Source organism: Microtus pennsylvanicus, chromosome 5 (genome assembly GCF_037038515.1).
Source record: "Microtus pennsylvanicus isolate mMicPen1 chromosome 5, mMicPen1.hap1, whole genome shotgun sequence".
In the NCBI taxonomy this organism is placed as follows: Eukaryota; Metazoa; Chordata; class Mammalia; order Rodentia; family Cricetidae; genus Microtus; species Microtus pennsylvanicus.
Window position 1 is genome coordinate 43,002,525 of NC_134583.1, and position 22,283 is coordinate 43,024,807.

General features: G+C 44.4%; 1 protein-coding gene across 3 annotated transcripts; it reads right to left on the reverse strand.

Annotated features, from left to right (window-relative positions):
- Positions 1–4: 4 nt before the first annotated feature.
- Lrrc51 (leucine rich repeat containing 51) lies at positions 5–22,276 on the reverse strand. Of its 3 annotated transcripts, none has more exons than XM_075971652.1 (6): positions 22,197–22,276; positions 12,064–12,126; positions 11,255–11,392; positions 5,942–6,147; positions 1,495–1,643; positions 5–1,243 (listed from the first exon to the last, which is right to left on the reverse strand). In XM_075971652.1, the coding sequence occupies exons 3-6, from the start codon at positions 11,334–11,336 to the stop codon at positions 1,102–1,104; spliced, it is 579 nt and encodes a 192-aa protein (XP_075827767.1). In that variant the 5' UTR covers positions 11,337–11,392; positions 12,064–12,126; positions 22,197–22,276; the 3' UTR covers positions 5–1,101. The 3 variants fall into 3 exon arrangements, with proteins under 3 accessions (XP_075827767.1, XP_075827765.1, XP_075827766.1); XM_075971650.1 differs by having other exon boundaries at positions 1,100–1,376; positions 22,197–22,273; XM_075971651.1 differs by having other exon boundaries at positions 1,100–1,376; positions 22,183–22,241.
- Positions 22,277–22,283: the final 7 nt, after the last annotated feature.

Consider the following 22,283-nt stretch of genomic DNA (forward strand, 5'->3'; position numbering starts at 1 on the left):
GTGAGATGCAGAGCATTAAAGAGGAATCCAGAAGGCAAAAGTTCAGGGTTGCCAAGTCTTAGCTGATGGAGTGTGGGGTAACCTCAGGTAGGCTTTCCCTATTTTCCCTTATCTATTGATGCTAACATTGTCAGAGCTGTACATACTTGAATCGGAGGCAGCTGTGATTGTTGGAGTCCTCACCAGCTCAGCAGGCTTAGATATAGCCCCTAGGGGTGAGAGGAGGTCATATTCCACTGGTTATTCTTTTCAGGAAATGAAATTTTGTTGTTGTTGTTGACTATGTAGTTTAGGCTATCTTAGAACTCACTACGTCGATCAGGCTGGCCTTGAACTCACAGAGACCTGACTGCCTTTGCCTCCAGTGCTGGGAATAAAGGTGGGTGTTACCACTGGCCATCTAGGAAATGAAATCTTAACCAGAATCACAACCTGAAAGTATAAAACTACTCTGCTCTAATAGAAATAGATCACAGGCTGGGCGATGGTGGTGCACGCCTTTAATCCCAGCACTCAGGAGGCAGAGGCAGGTGAATCTCTGTGAGTTTGAGGCCAGCCTGGTCTACAAGAGCTAGTTACAGGAGAGCTAGGACTGTTACACAGGGAAACCCTGTCTCGAAAAAACAACCCACAAAAAACAAAAAGAAAGAAACAGATCACAGCAATTTTCTGGCTTTACTCTGGAGATTTAAGGCAGCTCCGCATACCTTGGCCCTTTTTGAAGATTTTGGGTGAGGCTTGTTTGCTTATTCCTGTAATACCAGCACTCAAGAAGCAGAGGCAAAAAGATTTCTACAAATTCAAGGATTTTTGGAAATTGCTAAACTATTCCATTCCCGTGATCCCTGAAGGCTAAAGAGTCCAAAGGGGACCCAGTGAAGACAGGAGAGTTTCCCACACGGTAACAAGCAGGCTCTTGGGCTCAGGCCAGGCCAGTAGCCTTTGCATCCACTATTAAGTTTTACTGGTAGTTGCTGGGCATGGAAGGCAGGCATCCTTACAAGGTACAGGGGACTTTAATCTGCTGAACAGCTCAAATTATTTATTGTCAAACCAAGCTGATCATCCTCAGGGCATTAGGCGTGCTGGGTCCTTCAAATCTCAGAGTACATCCTGCTTGATCCGGACCTTCTTGGGCTTGATGTTCATGCGTTTCCAGACCTCAGCTGTGGTGCGGTCTGCCTTGGTGACTCCACTGAAGTCGAATGTGGTGATGCGGGGCAGGTTGCACAGCACATACTGCCTGTGGGGAAGACTTGGGCTGGGGACGGGCCCCCACAGTAGGACTCCCCCCCCCTCTACCAGTTGCTGCTATCTCTTCTGACAGCAAGGAATGGAGGGGAGCTTGGCTGTGAGTTGGGAAGACTAGGTTCATTCTAGAGCAAGGGGAGAATGTCAAAGTCCACATGTGGAGAAGAGTGGTCTTCAATTTCTTGTCTTCCCTCCCCTTGTTCCTTAGGGGGTCTCATCTGGACCCCAGCTCCAGATACTTACCTGTACCCCTTTTCTTCCTCTATGGGGTTCCCATGGAGAGTCAGGCTTCGGAGACGAGGGAGGACAGATAGCTTATTCACCTCCCCTAGGCGAATGATGCTGTTGCCGTGAAGGTAGAGGACACTTAGGTTGAAGAATGTTGTTAGGACCTGTTAAGACAGAAATCAAATGTCAGCTGGACAAAGACTCCATCTCTGCTCAGACTGTCTGGTGGAGAACAACTTGGCCCCTCAGCACCTTGCACAGCCATTCTAGATGACTCTAATATGCTTTTGTTACTTTAAAAAAATTATTCTTGGCCGGCCGATGGTGGCGCACGCCTTTAATCCCAGCACTCGGGAGGCAGAGGCAGGCGGATCTCTGTGAGTTTGAGACCAGCCTGGTCTACAGAGCTAGTTCCAGGACAGGCTCCAAAGCCACAGAGAAACCCTGTCTCGAAAAACCAAAAAAAAAAAAAAAATTATTCTTTTATGTGTATGGGTATTTTGCCTATGTGTATGTATGTACACCACATGCCTGCCTGCCTAGTGCCATTGGGTTTCCTGGAACTGGATTTACAGACAGTTGTGAGCCACCATGTGGGTGATGGGTATTGAACCTAGGTCCTTGGAAGGGCAGCAAGGACTCTTAACTGCTGAGCTGTCTTTCTAGCCCTTACTTAATTTGTATGAGTTTGGCTTGTGTGTACGTTTGTACCCCACATAAGAGCCTAGTAAAAGAAGAGGGCATCAGGTCCCCAGGAACCTGTTATATGGATGGTTGTGAAACACCATTTATGTGCTAGGAATCGAACCTGGGTCCTCTTGCAAGAACAACAAATGCTCTTAACATGAGTAAATTAACCTTTTAAGTCCCTTTTAGGGATAAAACCTAAAATATAGCTGGCGTGCATCTGGTTATCCATTTGAGTGGTCAGCTGGCAGTTCTCCTTAAGACTTAACTTATTGCTAAGGCCTTTCCAACTCTGATGATCCATGAGTCTGCCTGCAGGGGTATCAGCTCTTAGTTGAGTTCATATTGTTGTATATTTCAGGGAACAGTCTCCAAGTCATGCTCTAAACTTTCCCCTCCAATAGGAGTCTTGGGCAAGAAGGGGCCCAAATCTTTCTTTTTCTAAATTTTTTTCTCCCTAGTTTGCTTCCTTTTTTTTTTTTTTTTGTCTTCCTTCTCCTTTCTCGTAGCCTATAAAGCTCATTATAGCTGAGGGTGACATTGAACTCATCTTCCCACCTCTAACTTCCCAGTGCTAGAATTACATTATAGCTGAGGATGACATTGAACTCACCTTCCTACCTCTAACTTCCCAGTGCTAGAATTACATTATAGCTGAGGATGACATTGAACTCACCTTCCTACCTCTAACTTCCCAGTGCTAGAATTACATTATAGCTGAGGGTGACATTGAACTCATCTTCCCACCTCTAACTTCCCAGTGCTAGAATTACATTATAGCTGAGGATGACATTGAACTCATCTTCCCACCTCTAACTTCCCAGTGCTAGAATTACATTATAGCTGAGGATGACATTGAACTCACCTTCCTACCTCTAACTTCCCAGTGCTAGAATTACATTATAGCTGAGGGTGACATTGAACTCATCTTCCCACCTCTAACTTCCCAGTGCTAGAATTACATTATAGCTGAGGATGACATTGAACTCACCTTCCTACCTCTAACTTACCAGTGCTAGAATTACATTATAGCTGAGGGTGACATTGAACTCATCTTCCCACCTCTAACTTCCCAGTGCTAGAATTACATTATAGCTGAGGATGACATTGAACTCACCTTCCTACCTCTAACTTCCCAGTGCTAGAATTACATTATAGCTGAGGATGACATTGAACTCACCTTCCTACCTCTAACTTCCCAGTGCTAGAATTACATTATAGCTGAGGATGACATTGAACTCACCTTCCTACCTCTAACTTCCCAGTGCTAGAATTACATTATAGCTGAGGATGACATTGAACTCATCTTCCCACCTCTAACTTCCCAGTGCTAGAATTACATTATAGCTGAGGGTGACATTGAACTCATCTTCCCACCTCTAACTTCCCAGTGCTAGAATTACATTATAGCTGAAGGTGACATTGAACTCACCTTCCTACCTCTAACTTCCCAGTGCTAGAATTACATTATAGCTGAGGATGACATTGAACTCACCTTCCTACCTCTAACTTCCCAGTGCTAGAATTACATTATAGCTGAGGGTGACATTGAACTCATCTTCCTACCTCTAACTTCCCAGTGCTAGAATTACATTATAGCTGAGGGTGACATTGAACTCATCCTCCCACCTCTAACTTCCCAGTGCTAGAATTACATTATAGCTGAGGGTGACATTGAACTCATCTTCCTACCTCTAACTTCCCAGTGCTAGAATTACATTATAGCTGAGGATGACATTGAACTCACCTTCCTACCTCTAACTTCCCAGTGCTAGAATTACATTATAGCTGAGGGTGACATTGAACTCATCTTCCTACCTCTAACTTCCCAGTGCTAGAATTACATTATAGCTGAGGGTGACATTGAACTCATCTTCCTACCTCTAACTTCCCAGTGCTAGAATTACATTATAGCTGAGGATGACATTGAACTCATCTTCCTACCTCTAACTTCCCAGTGCTAGAATTACATTATAGCTGAGGATGACATTGAACTCACCTTCCTACCTCTAACTTCCCAGTGCTAGAATTACATTATAGCTGAGGATGACATTGAACTCATCTTCCTACCTCTAACTTCCCAGTGCTAGAATTACATTATAGCTGAGGGTGACATTGAACTCATCTTCCTACCTCTAACTTCCCAGTGCTAGAATTACATTATAGCTGAGGATGACATTGAACTCATCTTCCCACCTCTAACTTCCCAGTGCTAGAATTACATTATAGCTGAGGGTGACATTGAACTCATCTTCCTACCTCTAACTTCCCAGTGCTAGAATTACATTATAGCTGAGGATGACATTGAACTCATCTTCCTACCTCTAACTTCCCAGTGCTAGAATTACATTATAGCTGAGGGTGACATTGAACTCATCTTCCCACCTCTAACTTCCCAGTGCTAGAATTACATTATAGCTGAGGGTGACATTGAACTCATCTTCCCACCTCTAACTTCCCAGTGCTAGAATTACATTATAGCTGAGGATGACATTGAACTCATCTTCCTACCTCTAACTTCCCAGTGCTAGAATTACATTATAGCTGAGGGTGACATTGAACTCATCTTCCCACCTCTAACTTCCCAGTGCTAGAATTACATTATAGCTGAGGGTGACATTGAACTCATCTTCCCACCTCTAACTTCCCAGTGCTAGAATTACATTATAGCTGAGGATGACATTGAACTCACCTTCCTACCTCTAACTTCCCAGTGCTAGAATTACATTATAGCTGAGGGTGACATTGAACTCACCTTCCTACCTCTAACTTCCCAGTGCTAGAATTACATTATAGCTGAGGGTGACATTGAACTCATCCTCCCACCTCTAACTTCCCAGTGCTAGAATTACATTATAGCTGAGGATGAAATTGAACTCATCTTCCTACCTCTAACTTCCCAGTGCTAGAATTACATTATAGCTGAGGGTGACATTGAACTCATCTTCCCACCTCTAACTTCCCAGTGCTAGAATTACATTATAGCTGAGGGTGACATTGAACTCATCTTCCTACCTCTAACTTCCAAGTGCTAGAATTACAAGCAAGCACCAACATTCTTGACCAAACTATGTTTTTAAAACTTCAACTTCACAGAAAGCAACTGATGTACTTTTCTACTACCTCTTCCTCTATGGAGCTCAGTACAAAACACAGGAAGTGCTATAGTTTTACTCCAGTCACTGACAGGCAAGTTGGTTCTCAAACATTTTCATTTGATCCTTATAAAACCATTATGATTATGGCATTGAATCCCCATTTATAGGAAGGCTGAAGTTTTAATAAACTATGTAGCTTGCTGGGCGATAGTGGCGCACACCTTTAATCCCAGCCATTGGGAGGCAGAAGCAGGTGGATCTCAGTGAGTTGGAGGCCAGCCTGGTCTACAGAGCGAATTCCAGGACAGCCAGGGCAACACAGAGAAACCTTGTCTCAACCCCCTGCAACCCCATCCCCCCCATAAAAGAACCTATGTAGCTTGTGAGCCTCCGGGGAAGCAAATGCAGGTGGATCTCTAAGTAAAGACCAACCTGGTCTACATAGTGAGTTCCAGGCCAACTAGGGATACTTATGAGGCCATCTCAAGAAACAAGTTATTTACTGTTAAGTAAAGGGGGAAACTAAAGATTTGTGCCTGGGTAATGTATCTCTACAACTCCATTGTTTGAACTGCACCACCCTGCCTCTACTTCCTTGACAAGGGAGTAAAAAGGCTGTGGCTGGAGCAGTGGCTTCAAGCTACCCTTTGACTAGATGCCCGAGGCTAGGAACTCACAGGGTCAATGGAAGTCAGGTCATTGAAGGAGAGGTCAATCCAGGCCAGGTTCTCTGGATGCTGCAGAAGCTGTGAAACCACCTGGCTGAAGTCTTTTAGATCATTGAGGACATTGTTGTTGAGCCACAGGGACTGGGTCAGTGACTTTCCTGACTTTGAGTGCTTCACTGGTCGTAGACCTGTCCTTGGCTCCTCACTTACCAGATCTATAATGACAAAATGAGACGAGTTTATTTACTTGTATGAATGTTTTGCCTGTATGTATGTACACATGCCTGGTGGCTGCAGAAGTCAGAAGAGCAAGCAAGATCCCTTACAACTGGAATTGGGGTGGTTGTGAGCCACTGTGTGGGTATTAGGAATTGAACTTGGTGTCTCTGTAGGAACAATAGGTGCTCTTAACCTCCACGCCATCACTCTAGCTCAAGGCTGCTTGGGTTCATTATCTTTGCCTTTCTGCCTTTAGGGAGAGAGAAGGAAGAACTGGAAAGATGAACATACAAATGCTACTTTGAGGTTCCGCCCCACCCATTTCAAGCTCCAAAGATCAGAGTAAGCTTAGAGTAAGTAAGGGCTAAAGAATTTTAAGTCAGATGGCCTTCTCATGTCTATTGCATTATTGGATTCTGTGTATACCACCCCTATTAGTGGAACACAGGCTTTTTCCCATTTTACAGATAAGGAAAGGAAGAACCAGAGTTGTTGGGGTAAGCCAAGATGAGATCACAAAATGCAGAATCCTCTTCTAGTGTAGCTTACAGAATTTACTTCAGTGGAGCGTATCCAGTGTCCATTCCTCCATTAATTACAAGCTTTTATCAGATAGTAGATACACAGTAGTAAACAATGAGATAATTGCCAGGCTTTGGATGAGCCGTAGGGCAGGGATGAAGCTTATGTGCCTCAGGAATTTCTGTGGGCAGGATGGAAACAAACTGGCAGTGAGTTTTATGTGATAGCCCACAGTCACTGCAGCAAGGAAAGGTGATGGAGGAAGGTCATTGGTTAAGTAATAAAGAAACATAGGTGGGAGGAGTAAACAGAAGAGAATGCTGGGAGGAAGAGGAAGTGAGCTCAGACTCCACAGCTCTCCTCTCGGGAGCAGACGCTTCAGAGAGACGCCATGCTCCCAGCTCCCAGGCAGACACAAGCAATGAAGCTCTGACCCAGGATGGACATAGGCTAGAATCTTCCCGGTAAGCGCACCTAGGGGCGCTACACAGATGATTAGAAATGGGCTAAATTAATATGTGAGAATTAGCCTAGAAGAGGCTAGATAGAAATGGGCCAAGCAGTGATTAAATGAATACAGTTTGTGTGTTGTTATTTCGGGCATAAGCTAGCCGAGAGGGCGGCCGGGTGGCGGGAAGCACCCCGCGGCTCTTATTACAACAGAAAGGGTCTTGGTGCACTGAGCACAAACAGGGAAGGTGAAATCGAGCTGAACTTTGTAGATTAGGAGACGTTGACCAGGCAGAAAAGGGGAGAAAGGATGAGAACCACATGTACAAAGACACAAGAGCGGGGAGGAGCCACATGTCACCATGTACAGGGGAAGATGAGAACAACTGAGCAAAGACACGAGAGCGGGGAGGAGCCAGTCCTTAGTCCTAAATGCCAGGCTTTGTCCTGTAGGGAATAAGAAGTCATAGGAGTATTTAAAACATAATTCAGCTAGGCGGTGGTGGTGTACACCTTTAATCCCAGCATTTGGGAGGTAGATCAAGGTCAGCCTGGTCTACAAAGTGAGTTCCAGGACTACACACAGAAACCCTGTCTGAAAAAAAAAAACAAACAAAAAAATTAGAAGGCTGGAGAAATGGCTCAAAGGTTAAGAGCACTGGGTACTCTTCCAGAGAACCTGGGTTCAATTCTTAGCATCCACAACTATCTGTAACGCTAGTTCCAGGGATCCAATACCCTTACAGACAAGTGCAGGAAAAATGCCGTGTACATAAAAAGAAAAAACACCCACCAGAGATAATTCAGCTTTTCACTTGAAAGGTGACTTTGAAGCTTCTATGTAGAAGATGGATTTAGAAGGTAGATAGAATTCAATGATCAGTTTGTCTACTTTAGCATGAGATAAGGTAGACATAGCAATTATGAACTGGCTGACTGAAGTAAAGGTAGAAGGCTATCTGAAGATGGTGCCCCACTTTTTGTTCAGGCTCTATTAGCCGATGAAGAATTTCTCGAGAAAACTGGATTGGAAAGGTGATGAGTTTAGGTTTGATGTGTTAAGAAGTTCCTGTTGTATGAAAAGGCAAGAGAAGCCAGCTGGGCAAGTAGTCATTAAAATGAAGGGCTAGAGCTGAGGAACAGCCGCACAAACTTAGTACAGTGTACCTCAGAGAGGAAGAGAAGGGCATAAAAGTTAGTGAATAATCTGAAGAACAGGGTTTTGTTTTTAGTTAAAATTTCATGTGTGCATGTGTGTGTTTCAGCATGAAGAAGCCATCAGATCCCTGAGAACTAAAATGCCAGATGGCTGTGAGCCATGTGGGTGCTGGAAACCAAATCCAGTGTGTGCTATTACCTGCTAAGCCACCTCTCGAGCCCGAGGGATGGTTTGAAGTTGTGTGGGGAAACCACAGGATATGGAGGAGTAAGTTCCAGGAAAGACAGGGATTCATAATTCTCAGAAGTAGCTGGTAACCATGTTACTTGAGGATAGAAGCCAAATTGGAGTGCAGTTAAATAGGAAGTGCAAGCAGATAGCTGAATACCCATATTGGAAAGTGAGGGTGCAGAGAAAACCCACAGAACCCCCACCCCCAATGTCTTTTTCAAATGAGATTCATATGAGGGTTGGTGGGAGACCCAGAGCCAGACTACAGTTTACTAGGTAAAGTTCCATTTAGCAAGTCTGCAGGGAGAAAGCACTCGGCACTCTCCACACCCTAGCTGACCACTTCCTCTCAGCTGCAGGTCAAACGGCATCCACCAGGTGGCTCTCTGCATCAGTCTTGGAATTAACAGGACCCAAGGCTGAGCCCTGCGGCAGGGGGAGTAGAGGCCGGAAGGATAATGGAGCAGAATACTTTTGTCCACGAGGAGACTCCAAATCATGTCTCCCTCTCATACCTTCCAAAAACTTTCAAAGGATTTGACTTAGATGAGTAATAATGCCACATGAACTAGCACCTGTTCTGATAATGCAGCTTAGGGAAATGTCACATAAAAGGCTGGTCCCACGCTGTGAGGGAGACCCTAGATCCAGTTGCCTTAACATGAAATGGCCAGGGGCATCTAAAATTGCTTTAGGTACCTCCCCCTTTAGGCTATACTAAGGTAGCACTTTATTTGAGCATGTATTCAAAGGCTCCTAGTTCAGAGTAGGCCTGGATACTGGACCACAAATATAGCCCTTAACAGAATTAAAATTGGGAGGCACCAACTACAGGGAATCCTTGATCCTAAATTCCATTGTGTTGCCATGCAACATTTCCCACATGCCCACAAGTCAAGAGTTAGTTTGATACAATACACTTCTGCTTTCATTCACAAAAACTAAACCCCTTTTTACATATGTATTACGTCAGAAGTAATAGAAAGCACAATAAAGGTCATGTAGATGAGTGTGTTCTGGGGAGAGACAGACATGAGTTACCGGTGTGTTGGACACTAACTGAAGTAGGCCCCGAACTAAAACCCAGTCTAGTCATTCTCCTGAGCTAATAATAATGGGTGACTGACTGACAGAAAACCAGAGGCAGATAATACATGTGTACTGTGAGGTCAGTAACCAGAGGCAGAGGGGGCTGAACACAGGGTGCTCTGAAAGGGGTCAGCTGCCTATTTAGGAAGACACTGAAGAGTAACATGAGATTGGATGTGGGCAGAGCTTGAACTGCAGTGCATGTCAGTGATGATGGAGTAAACTTGGTATATATGGAATGATTGGAAGAAATCTATCAAAAATTTTAACTGGGAATATGCCAATTTGTTGCTAAAAAGACTGTCATGTTTTATCAACAGACAGAACAGGCCTATGTTCCTAGACAAGAGACTGGGTTCTGCCACCCTGGTGGAACCTGGCAGCGGCCTAATTTTTCCTACTAGTTTCCTCTTTTCAAGATAAAAACAGAAGACCAAGGCTCCTGACTGATTGGGTGGTTTCTCAGTATTCTTCATGATTTCCCCCTGTAGCCTGACTTCTCTTCAAGATAGGTCAACTACCGCAAGAGAGCACTGGTTCCTTTCAGATTTGCTACTTTTATTTTATTTTTTTATTTTTTATTTTTTTGACTTTTCGAGACAGGGTTTCTCCGTGGCTTTTGGTTCCTGTCCTGGAACTAGCTCTTGTAGACCAGGCTGGCCTCGAACTCACAGAGATCCTCCTGCCTCTGCCTCCCGAGTGCTGGGATTAAAGGCGTGCGCCACCACTGCCCGGCAGATTTGCTACTTTTAAAAACTAGGGGTGGTGAGTGGTTAAGAGCATGTGTGTGGCTGGGATCTGTCAGGGGCTAGTCCTCCCTCAAAAGCAGTTTCCTGCTGGGCAGCAGTGGTATGCACCTTTAATCCCAATACTCAGGAGGCAGAGGCAGGTGGATCTCTATGAGTTCAATGCCAGCCTGGTCTACAGAGCAAGTTCCAGGACTGGCTCCAAAGCTTTAGAGAAACCCTGTCTCGTGAAAACCACACACACACACACACACACACACACACACACACACACACACACACACACACAAAAGAGCATGTGTTGCTCTTGCAGAAGACCAGGGTTTGATTGGCAGTATCCACATGATGGCTCACAATAATCCCTAACTCCAGTTCTAGGGAATCTGAAACCCTCTTCTGACTTCCGTGGGCACCAGGCATGCATGTGCATGTAGTGCATAAACAATCAGGAAAACCATTCATAGACATAAAATAAAAATCTCAAGGGAGCTGAAAGAAATGCTCTTCCAAAGAACCTCGTTGAATTTCTAGCACCTTCATGGAGGCTCACAGCCATCTGTAACTCCAGATTCGGGGGGTCCGATGCCCTGAATGGCCTCTGTCTGCACCAAGCATACAAGGGGTGCAGATATATGTGCAAGCAAAACACCCATACATGTAAAATTAAAATATATATTTTTTTAATCCCAAGGCTGAGGATAAAGCTCAGATACAGAGCATTTGCCTTCACTCCTCATCTCTATTTAAAAAAAAAATCCTCACTTCACCCTCTCCCTTCAGAGACATCAAGAAGTTGGGGGAAATCTGTTTAGGCGTTTTAAATAGAAGACTAAGGATTCTTCCTAGGTTCTTCCTAGCATGATCTGGATACGGTAATGTGCTGACGGCTGTGCTCTGTGGGCTGACCTTGGATCACGTGGATGCTTTTGAAGGAGTAGTCAAGAGGAGGCTCCTGCACCGAAGTGTTCAAACAGTCCCGTTTGCTCATAGTTCAGGCCATCATTCATCAGGTGGAAGCATGGGCCCTGGGAGTCTGGGTTCAGCCTGGAAGGACAGAGAAGAATGACTGTTCCAGATATGGACTGCCCACAGCCCTCCACACTGTGTCTTACTCTCTAAGCTTTAGGCCTGCCCAGCTGCGTTTCCATTTTAAGACACTGACCAGTTTATTTCTTAGTTCTCAGAGCAGCCTCATAACACTTAGAACTCAGCACCTGTTCCTTATGGGGTTTTTGTTTTATTGACAGAGGGTCTAATGTAGCCCAGGCTAGCCTCAAGCTACCCACCAGCCCCAGCCTCCTGAGTGCACTATCTCATGACTATAGCGCCCATTCCTATTTTCCAGATGAAGAAACAGACCCAGAGGATGAAGGACTTGCCCAGAGTTACGCTGAGTCAGTTGTGGACAGCAGTCATAGTTTCCAGAACCCTGCCCTGAGATCCCTTTGCTACTGCACAGTTGTTACCATGGAGACTGGCTGGCTGCCTACTCTCTGTTGACATCAGCTGCACTATTACTTAACAAACCCTTGAAGGCCTGCACTGAACCTGGTTTGTGTTTGAGTCCTTCACTTTCTAACACAACTAGAGACTTGCTACCTTCCTTCTCTGCGCAGCTTGTCTGTTAGCCCTTTCCATCTGAGAACCCTCTTTCCAGTCACATCTTGGATGTGACAACACGTATAAACAGAAATCCAGAGGCTACCTTCACTCACCTGTCACTGAAGCCTGAAACTCCACCATTAGGGATTCATTCCACTGGCTTCAGGGATTGTTCCCTGTTAAAATGGAAACAGCCCAGAGAGAGGTGAACACAGTTATCAGTCATTTGTAGTGAGTGACGTGTCTTATCCAATCCTTTCCCATGTGTAGGGAGCCACCTGAGAACAGGAAGAGCTGTGGGCTATTACTCACCCAGGATGAAGAAAGCTGAGAACACAGGCTGGCTGTTTGTGTTGTGTGTGCGAATTGTAGGAACAAAAGCAGACAAAAGACAAGTCTCTAGGCTATCCTACTTCTCACTCCACCCACTATGGTCACCTCCCCTGCCTTACTTCCTGGCAGTGCTGGCCAGCAGAGAGCAAGCCTAACTTTTGAGGTACATAATTTCAAGATTTTAGGAGCTATTTGGGACTATGAGGAGGTTCAGAAGGTTGCTACACAAGCCTGGCAACCTGAATTTGATCCCTGGAACACAGAATCAACACTATAAAATTGTCTTCTGAATTCCATATACTTGTTCACATATATAAATAAATAAATAAATAGATAACTTTAGGAGCTATAATTTCAGTAAACTATCCAAAATATTTAACATGTAATCAATATTAGGAATTACTGAGCTGTTTCAGAGCCCATCTCAAGATGAACTAGGTACCTGTTGGGTCAGGTGCTTAGTTGTCACTATGACTAGTGGTCTCCAAACTGACAATGCTGATACAGAAAATTAAAAATGGAACACAAAAGCCAGGTGTGGTGACACATGCTTTTAGTTACAGCATTTGAAAGGTGGAAGCATGCTGATCCCCAAAGCTCGAAGCCAGCCTGGTCTACAGAGCAAGTTTCAGGCCTGCTAGGACTACACAGAGAAATACTGTTTCTAAAAACAAACAAAAACTAGGTTAAAAGACAAAATGTATCAGTGACCCCAGGATTTAGTTATTACATTCCTGGCAGACAAAGGAAAACTTTGGGATATGTAGTACTCATCACAGGAACCAAAGGAAAAATTATTCTGTGCAGAGACAATGGAATTAACAAGTACTGAATAAATCAGTTTTGTTAGAAGCCAAACCCAGGAGGCCTATCTGTAGTCATAGCATTTGGGACTCTAAGTCAGAAAGGTTGTGGTTTTGAGGCCAGCTTGAGCAACACAGTCTCAAAAACAAACAACAAATAACAACAACAAAATAAAGGACACTGTTGAGAATGCAAAGACAGAGCTGGGAATGCTAGGTGGCTGGTGAACACTGGAGGCTGAGGCAGGAGGATCATGAAGTCAGGATCTGCCTATGTTATGAAATCCTATCTCAACAGCAAGAAACCCCGTGAAGGACCTGATTGCAGTTTAGACTTAAATGCAGTGCAAGTAAATTCCTTTTGTGTAATTTACTATGTGCAAGGACAGACTTTATCTGTTTTGGAGGAATGAAATTCTAAACCAAGTGTGGTGATACATACCTCTAGTCTCAGTACTTAGGAGGCAGAGGCAGGAGATCTATGTTAGAGGCCAGCCTGGTCTACAAGACAGTTCCAAGACAGCCAGGGCTGTTACAAAGAAAACCCCTGTCTTGAAAAACCAAAAAAAAAAAAGAAAAAAAAAGGAGTATCTTGCTTTAAAAATTAGCAGTCTCTTGGGCAAAGTGGCACACACCTGTAACTCAGCATTTAGGAAGTGGAGGCAAGGTCATCAGGAGTCGATGTCATCCCCAGCAATGTGGTAAATTTGAAGACAGACTGGGCTCCATGAGACTCTTCAACAACAAAAGTAGGAGTCTTAACTGACCTTTTGAGATACACAGCATCTGAATTCTGTCAAATGTTTGTCCCCATGGACATAGGTTGTTCATTAGGAAGACCTGAATCATAGATACTAAGTCTACAGGAAGGATGCAGTAACTTGATGGAGACACAGAACTGAAGTTGAAGGCTGAGACTAGTGGCCTCCAAATAGCCATGAAAGCCTGCTAATGGTGTGGAAGACCTGGAGTGGGTTACCAGCTGTTCAGTAGGAAAGGTTCTAGGCCAGCATAGTGGCATGGTCTTTGAATCCCAGCGCTTTTTTAAAAAATACCACCACTCTTTTTTTTTTTTTTTTTTTTTTTTTTTTGGTTTTTCGAGACAGGGTTTCTCTGTGGCTTTGGAATTTGTCCTGGAACTAGCTCTGTAGACCAGGCTGGTCTCGAACTCACAGAGATCCGCCTGCCTCTGCCTCCTGAGTGCTGGGATTAAAGGCGTGCGCCACCATCGCCCGGCTTACCACCACTCTTAATCCCAGAAGGTAGGAGGATCTGTATGAGTTTGAGGCCAGCCTAGTCTACATATCGATCTCCAGGACTACATAGAAAGACCCTGCCTCAAAAAGCAAAATAACTAAAAGAAGATGATGTTGAGCTTGATTTGAGAGTTGCTATTTTCATTATTGGAGACAGACCATCCTGGGAAGAGAAAGCCAAGGAGGAGAGAAAATGACAAAAGTCAGTGACCAAGAAGGAAGATCTGAGTTGGGCACTAGTGGTCTCCTTTCCACTTGGGATGATTTAAAGTTCAAGACCTGCCTGGGCTACATAGTGAAATCCTTTCTAAGAAATCAAAGTGTATGTGGTGGCTGACACTTGTCATCCCAGTACTTGGGAGACAGAAGCATAAAGATCAGGGGTTCAGTCAGTCTCAGCTACAGACCAAGTCTGAAGCTATCATTGGCCCACACAAAATTGTATCTCAAAAAAAAAAAAAAAAGAAGAAAAGAAGAGGAGGAGGAGGAGGAGGAGGAGGAGGAGGAGGAGGAGGAGGAGGAGGAGGAGGAGAAAAAAGACCAGGAGCTAACAATGACAGAGATGAAGACCCCCCTGGGCAGCAGCAAAGTCAAGCTTGTAGGAACACATGGACAACATGGTGGAGGTCCTCATTGCCCTGACTGGTATGTGTTTTCTTAGCCATGCCAGATTAGTTTAGGCAGTTTTCTTTTGGCTTAGGAAAATCTATAGGCATTCAACAACTCACTATTCTTTCCTTTTTCCTGTGGTGTTAGGAATAGAATGTACATTTATTGCACATATCTGACAAGCTCTTACTGAGCCATGTCTGCAGCCCTCAGTCATCTCTTCTAAAACTACAGGAATTTAGCTTAGGCAGAAGCCCAACCTATGGTAGTACCTACAGTTTAAATTATATATTTAATTAAAAATTACATGTATGGCTGTTTTGCCTGCATGTATGTTTGTGCACCAGTTATGTGTCTGGTGCTTATGGAGGCCAGAGGTCAGATCCCCTGGGACTGGAGTTATAGACTGTTGTCAGCCATGGTGTAGGTACTGAGAATTGAACCTAGGTCCTTTGAAAGAGCAGCCAGTGCTTTCGACTGCTGAGACATCTTTCCAATCTCTCTTTTTTCTTTTAAAAAAAAATGTTTTCTTTATTATTTATTATGTGTACAGTGTTCTGCCTGCATGTATACCTGCAGGCCAAAAGAGGGCATCAGATCTCATTAACAGATGGTTGTGAGCTGGGCGGTGGTGGCGCATGCCTTTAATCCCAGCACTCAGGAGGCAGAGGCAGGCAGATCTCTGTGAGTTCGAGACCAGCCTGATCTACAAGAGCTAGTTCCAGGACGGGAACCAAAAAATGTACGGAGAAACCCAAAAACAAACAAACAGTGGCGCACGCCTTTAATCCCAGCACTTGGGAGGCAGAGACAGGTGGATCTCTGTGAGTTCAAGGCCAGCCTGGTCTACAGAGCTAGTTCCAGGACAGGCTCCAAAGCCACAGAGAAACCCTGTCTCGAAAAACCAAAAAAAAAAAAAAAAAAACCCAGAAAAACAAAACATATGGTTGTGAGACACCATGTGGCTGCAGGGAGTTGAACTCAAGACCTTCAGAAGAGCAGTCAGTGCTCTTAACCTCTGAGACATCTCTCCAGCCCCCTTTTTTGGTTTTCAATACAAGATTTCTCTATGTATTGAGAAATCTGCCTCTGCCTCCTGTGCTGGAATTAAAGGTGTGCGCTGCCACTACCACCCGACATGAACATGTATTTTAAAATATCAAAGAATTTTTTTTTTTTACTGTTCTTTGGTGGCTATAACTTTAGAGCAGAGATGATCTTGTGTAGCACCAGCTTCCAGAAGTTAAGACTGGAAGTGAAGCTCTAAGATGACGGCTCTCTCTGTCGGTGCTGGTGCTGTGGCTATAAGTGTTCTTTCTTGTATGTTTATAAGCATGGGTGTGCATGCCTATACAGACATGCACATGTGAGCGAAGGCCCAGGACAATCTTGGATGTCCTTTCTTAGTTGCTACCCACTTTTTTGAGATAGGATCTCTTAATGGCCTAGAGCTTGCCAGGCAGGCTGAGCTGAGTAGCCCGAGTGCCCCAGGAGTCTGCCTGCCTCTGACTCCCCAGTGCTGAGGGTCTGCGTGTGCACACTGTCTGATGAGCTCGGTCCCCAGTGCTGAGGGTCTGCGTGTGCACACTGTCTGATGAGCTCGGTCCCCAGTGCTGAGGGTCTGCGTGTGCACACTGTCTGATGAGCTCGGTCCTCAGGCTTGCAGGGCAAGCACTTCACCAACCAAACCATCTCCCCAGTCCCTAAAGTACCTTTTAAAATTTAAAATATAGTTTTAGATTTATTTTCTGTGTATGAGTGTTTTGTCTGTATGTATGTAAGCACACTATAAATCCACCTGGTGTCTGGTGCCTGTGGAGGTCAGGAGATTGCCAGATGCTCTACAACTGCAGTTTAAGATGGATGTGAGCTTCATGGGTGCTGAAAACTGAACCTGGGTCCTGTGCAAGAGCAGACAGTGCTCAGTGCTTTACCTGCTGAGCCATCTCTCCAGCCCTATCCCTCCAACCTTCTTATATACAGTTTTTAAAAAATTATATACGCCAGGCAGTGATGGCACATGCCTTTAATCCCTGAGTTTGAGGTCAGCCTGGTCTACAAAGCGAACTCTAGGACACCCAGAGGTGTTACACAGAGAAACCCTGTCTTAAATATATGAATATACATGTATGAATATTTAATATTATATAATTTTTATGCGTGCACACACACACGCAGGTTCTCATATAGCCCTGGCTGGCCTGGAACCCACTATATAGCTAAGGATGACTTGAATTCCTGATCCCCTCTGCCTCTGCTTCCTAAGTGCCAAGTACAGGCATGTGCCACCATACCTGGCTTTGTAAAAATCTTTTGTTTCCAGAGAAAACAGATCATTTAAGTTTATTTTTTATCAATTTAGGTATTAAAGCTGGCAAGAATCGATTCCTACTCATGGTCTGTCCTATATCTATCTCATTTGCATGATAACTTAATAGTTCCACCCCTCTGATGCTGAGCTCAGCTTTTGAACTAGCCAGTGAGATATTGAAAAATGAAAACAGCCAGGTGGTGGTGGCGCACACCTTTAATCCCAGCACTCAGGAGGCAGAGGCAGTGTATCTCGGTGAGTTCGAAGCCAGCCTGGTCTACAGACTTAGTTTCAGGACAGGCTCCAAAGCTACAGAGAAACCCTGTCTCAAAAAACAACAACAAACAAACAAACAACAACAACAACCCCCGCCCCCAAGATTTAATGTTTTGTTTTGGGCACAAACTCAAGAGTCTTTTATATGCTAGGCAAGAAGTGGTCTAGCACTGAGCTACATTTCCAGCCTAGCCAATAGAAACTTTATAGGAAGACTTGCTGTCCTGCTGTCTGCCAATGCATGAGAACTGGCTGGAGCGCTAGAGGAGGTGAGACAGAAGCCGGTGACCTCAGCTGAGGCCAGACAGACAAGTCTACAGTCAGCCAATATCAAGACTGGAAGGGTCACCTAACCCACAGACGACTGCAGGCAGATGTATGAACTCAAGTAAGATAAGAACCATCCAGGTAACTCAGAGTCATCATCAAAGAAAGAATAAATGCTTGTTTTAAGCCACTGTGATTTTGGATGGTTTGACTAGCTGACCCATTCCCCAGCTGCACTTTGGACAAAACTTTATCATCATCTTTTCCTACTTGTGAAATGAAGAAAAACCCTACCTGCAGAGCTATGGTATGGTCTAACAGCAGATGCTCAATAGTGGGAAGAAGCTGTACTGTCAGTACTGTACCGTGTGTTACAAGCCGAGGCAAATACTCTAGGAACTGAGTTAGACCTTTAGTCCTCCATACTAATTTCTTTATTATTTATTTAATTTCCATTTTCTCCCTGTAAACTTGAGGACAGGGACAAGAAGTTAGACTTCTGTTTTGATAAATACTCTACACTGAACTTGACAAAGACTAGGTACTGGTTTGATGGATAAATGGAGTAATTAAGGAATAAATGATGACTTAACTGTGTCACAAAGAAGGCCTGCCTTCTAGCCCAGATGGTGCTTGCTGCTCTCTGGAGTCAGCTGCTCTGTTTTTGTTTTCTTTTTTCTCTTTCTTTCTTTTTCTTTTTGCATTATTTATTTATTTATTTTTGTTGTTTTCAAGACAGGGTTTCTCTGTAGCTTTGGAGCCTGTCCTGGAACTAGCTCTTGTAGACCAGGTTGGCCTTGAATTCACAGAGATCCACCTGCCTCTGCCTCCTGAGTGCTGGGATTAAAGGTGTACACCACCATTGCATGGCTATACATGGTATTTTTAACTTTACTTAACCAATTCCAGGTTGACAAAAAATTCCAGTTTGGAGAATTACTAAGAATTTTAATCTGTTTTATTGCTAGCCAGTTCCTGCCCTTTCTCCAGCATGTTGTGACGTAAGTTGTAGGAGGCTTGGAGCATTATCAGGTCAGGAGAGCGGATGGGAGACTGACACCCTAGCTTAAAGCAGGTTTCTGTGTCTGGGCTGTAGGTGGAGGGAAGAAATCAAAGGATGCCATAAAAATTGGGTGTGCAGCCAATATGTTCTGGAAGATTATACATTCCCAAGTGCCAGAGGAAAGCCCAAGGATATTTGACTCCTGTCTGCTGACTCCATCTCATCCTCACCATATTCTGCAATCCGGCCAAATCCAGTAGCTCACAGTAAGGTCCCTGCATGCCCACGAGCCTCTCCGATGGAAAGTTTCCCTTTCCAGAATGATCTGCTTGGAATGTATTTCTTTCAACATTCCCTTTGTTACTCTTGCTTCAGGAGCCAACTCCAGCTTGAACTTTTCTGAGGAAAATTTCCTTATCTCCAAATCTGGATGAGGAGTCTCCCTGCTTGGCTCTCACCATCCCCTATACTTACTGCCATGGCAGCACCCAGAGCGCTTGCTGTCATTATCTGCTCTCTGTCTGTCTGACCAGACTCCAGCAGGGCAGGCAACGTGTTCTTCTCATGGTTGGATGTCCTCGTCTACTCACTACCTGACTGCTACAACCAGATAAATGACACAGAAGGACTGAGGGACCTAACCTGGTTATTTCTCAAGTGATTTGGGAGACCTCTGAAGGATAAGTACAGGCAAAAAGCACAGAGGAACAGGAGGAAAAGACGAGCATTCCAGGGGCTTAGGATATAGCTGAGAGACAAAAAGTACTTAGTATGTATTAGGTGCTGGGTTGACTTTCACAACCTACTTTCTACAAGAAAAAAAAAAAGACATGCATTACAGCTGTGGGCAAAGGCCAACCAAGTTTCCATGGTGACATGTTCTAGTGTGTGCTCAGAAATTTGGAAGACCTTAAAGTGATATAAACTAGAATGGAAAAGAGGAGTATTATGGTTACAGCGTACAGGCTAGAGAGGTGGGCAGAAGCCACCTGGGATGCTCCTTTATTCTAACAACAGCAGGAAGCCACAGGATGTATATAGACTTGGGGCTAAGGAGAGTGAACAATGATCACACATTTGAGGACAACCTGGATGGCAAAGGAAGACCAAGTCTTTAGAAGAAAAACCAACAGTGGGGCTGGAGAGATAGCTCCGAAGTCCATGTGCTGTTCCTGGAGAGGGCCTGGGTTTGCTTCCCAGCACCACACTGGAAGCTGCAGATCAGGGGACCGGATGCTCTCCTCTGACTTCTCTGTGCAACAGTCCTGGCTGTCCTGGAACTCGCTTTGTAGACCAGACTGACCTCAAACTCACAGAGATCCACCTGCCTCTGCCTCCCAGGTGCTGAGATCAAAGGTGTGTGCTACCACTGCCCAGCTCAGAGGGCTCTGCCTCTGCCTGCCAGGTGCTGAGATCAAAGGTGTGTGCCACCACTGTCCAGCTCAGAGGGCTCTTGTACACGTGTCGTGTCACATAAATAATAACAAAGTTACTACTTATGTGGCACACATAAAATAGTCTTTTAGCTGGGCGGTGGTGGTGCTGTCTGTAATCCCAGCACTCAGGAGGCACAGGCAGGCGTTTGTTAGCTCTGAGTTTGAGGCCAGCCTGGTCTACAAAGGAAGGTCCAGGATAGCCAAGGCTACACAGAGAAACTCTTTCTCAAAAAAAAAAAAAAAAAAAAACAAGGGGGCTGGAGAGATGGCTCAGCGGTTAAGAGCATTGCCTGCTCTTCCAAAGGTCCTGAGTTCAATTCCCAGCAACCACATGGTGGCTCACAACCATCTGGAATGAGGTCTGGTGCCCTCTTCTGGCCTGCAGGCATGTACACAGACAGAACATTGTATACATAATAAATAAATAAATACATATTAAAAAACAAACAAAAAAACAACAAAACACACCCATTAAAAAAAGACATTTAGCTAGATGTGGTGGTGTACACCTTTAATCCCAGTATTTAGGGAGGGAGTTGCAGGGGGAATTATATGAGTTTGTCTCAAAAATAAATAAATAAATAAATAAATAAATAAATAAATAAATAAATAAAACAACAACAAAAACCATTTAGGGGTCTAAGGGATGATTTGGAGGTGAGGGAATGAAGGAAAGTAGATTTTATCAAAACACATTGTATGCATGTATAAAATTCTTAATAAGAAAAAGGCACTTAGGTATTAAGTGGACCATATTATAAATGGAAGTGTTAGTAAGGATAACATGTGGGGGGTTGTGAATATTGTGGGATTACTGGATGAATCCCAGGTTTGGAAGAGAGGGCTGGAGTGCATCGAGAAACAGTGAATTTGACATGCCTCATATCTATCCTGAAAGAGTTGCTGGGGCCACAAGTGCTTCCCCGGATGTGGCTGGGGATGTAGATGGCAATAAAGGTGTGGGTGTGGTGAGGTGGGGAAACAGAAGAGCAAACCCAGAGATGTGACAACTTCAGACCTCAGGTGTCCTGGCAGCTGTTTCCTGCTTAATTTAAACGCATTTGACTCCCATTGCCTTCAGTCTCTAGTTTCCTTTCTTCATTAATAATTTCAAGGCTGGATCTGACACTCATTCATGTTGAAGTGTAAATAACTCAAGATGGTCATACAGGTTCTTTTTCCCTCAGGCAGTTTAACATAATCCTTGGGACAATAAAAGCTGCTGTAGATGTAGCCAGGCTACAGAGAGATAGTTTGGCCTTACAGAAGTGGAAACCTACTTCTAGCTTTGAAATTGGTGTTGTGTGGTCTTGGGCAAATCACTTATCTCTGGGTTTCAGTTTTTCAATCTGTGGAATGGTGATAAATATCCTTGACTCATAGAGTTGTTTTAATGAAAAAAGAGAGTGTAAAAGAACGTGAGAAGTTACTAAATATGATATGAGGAATGTAGAAGAAATGAAGATGTAAACTGTATCTTTGAGAGGCCCACCAGGCAGGAATGTAGGAGGAAAAGGCTAATTTACAGACAACACTCATATGCACATGGATGGGAAAAACCTGCTTATTCCCGTGATATTTTCTACATTTTCAGAATTAAGGGCCGTGAATTACTCAGATGTTAAACAAATCCTGGTTCTCTAGAGGAAAACCAACACCATGCCCGAGGGAGTTTCTGATTTCCCTGTGTCTGGGATTTGAGGCATTAATACTAGGGAAGCGCCATGCTGGTATTGAGGAGCCAAAATACGTATGGGTATGATATTCATGGTCCCCCAGTTTATCTCAAGGGTTGTGTTCACCGTGAACAGAGATGAATGTTTGGGGAGAATCTCAGGTCCCCGATTGCAAATGTTCTTACTCCTTTTGTGGAATTCTTTCCCTTTCAGAGATCTCTAGTGTCCTAGAAAGGGTTTCCTGTTTTCCCGCCCAACTCACCCGCAGTTTCTTACCCTCCGGTCTCAGCGTCCCACTGCCTGCTGGTTACTCAGCGCAACTCCATGGTAACTGTCTTCGTCACTACGCCCCAGATAGCGCAG

Bases quoted from the DNA above. Each gene is read 5' to 3' on its own strand.
- Lrrc51 (XM_075971650.1), bottom strand. From the start codon at position 11,336: ATGAGCAAACGGGACTGTTTGAACACTTCGGTGCAGGAGCCTCCTCTT. The intron at 6,148-11,254 runs GTCAGCCCACAG...TTGTCATTATAG, and splicing joins AAGCATCCACGTGATCCAAG to ATCTGGTAAGTGAGGAGCCA. The intron at 1,377-1,494 runs GTAAGTATCTGG...CCCTTGCTCTAG, and splicing joins GAGGAAGAAAAGGGGTACAG to AATGAACCTAGTCTTCCCAA.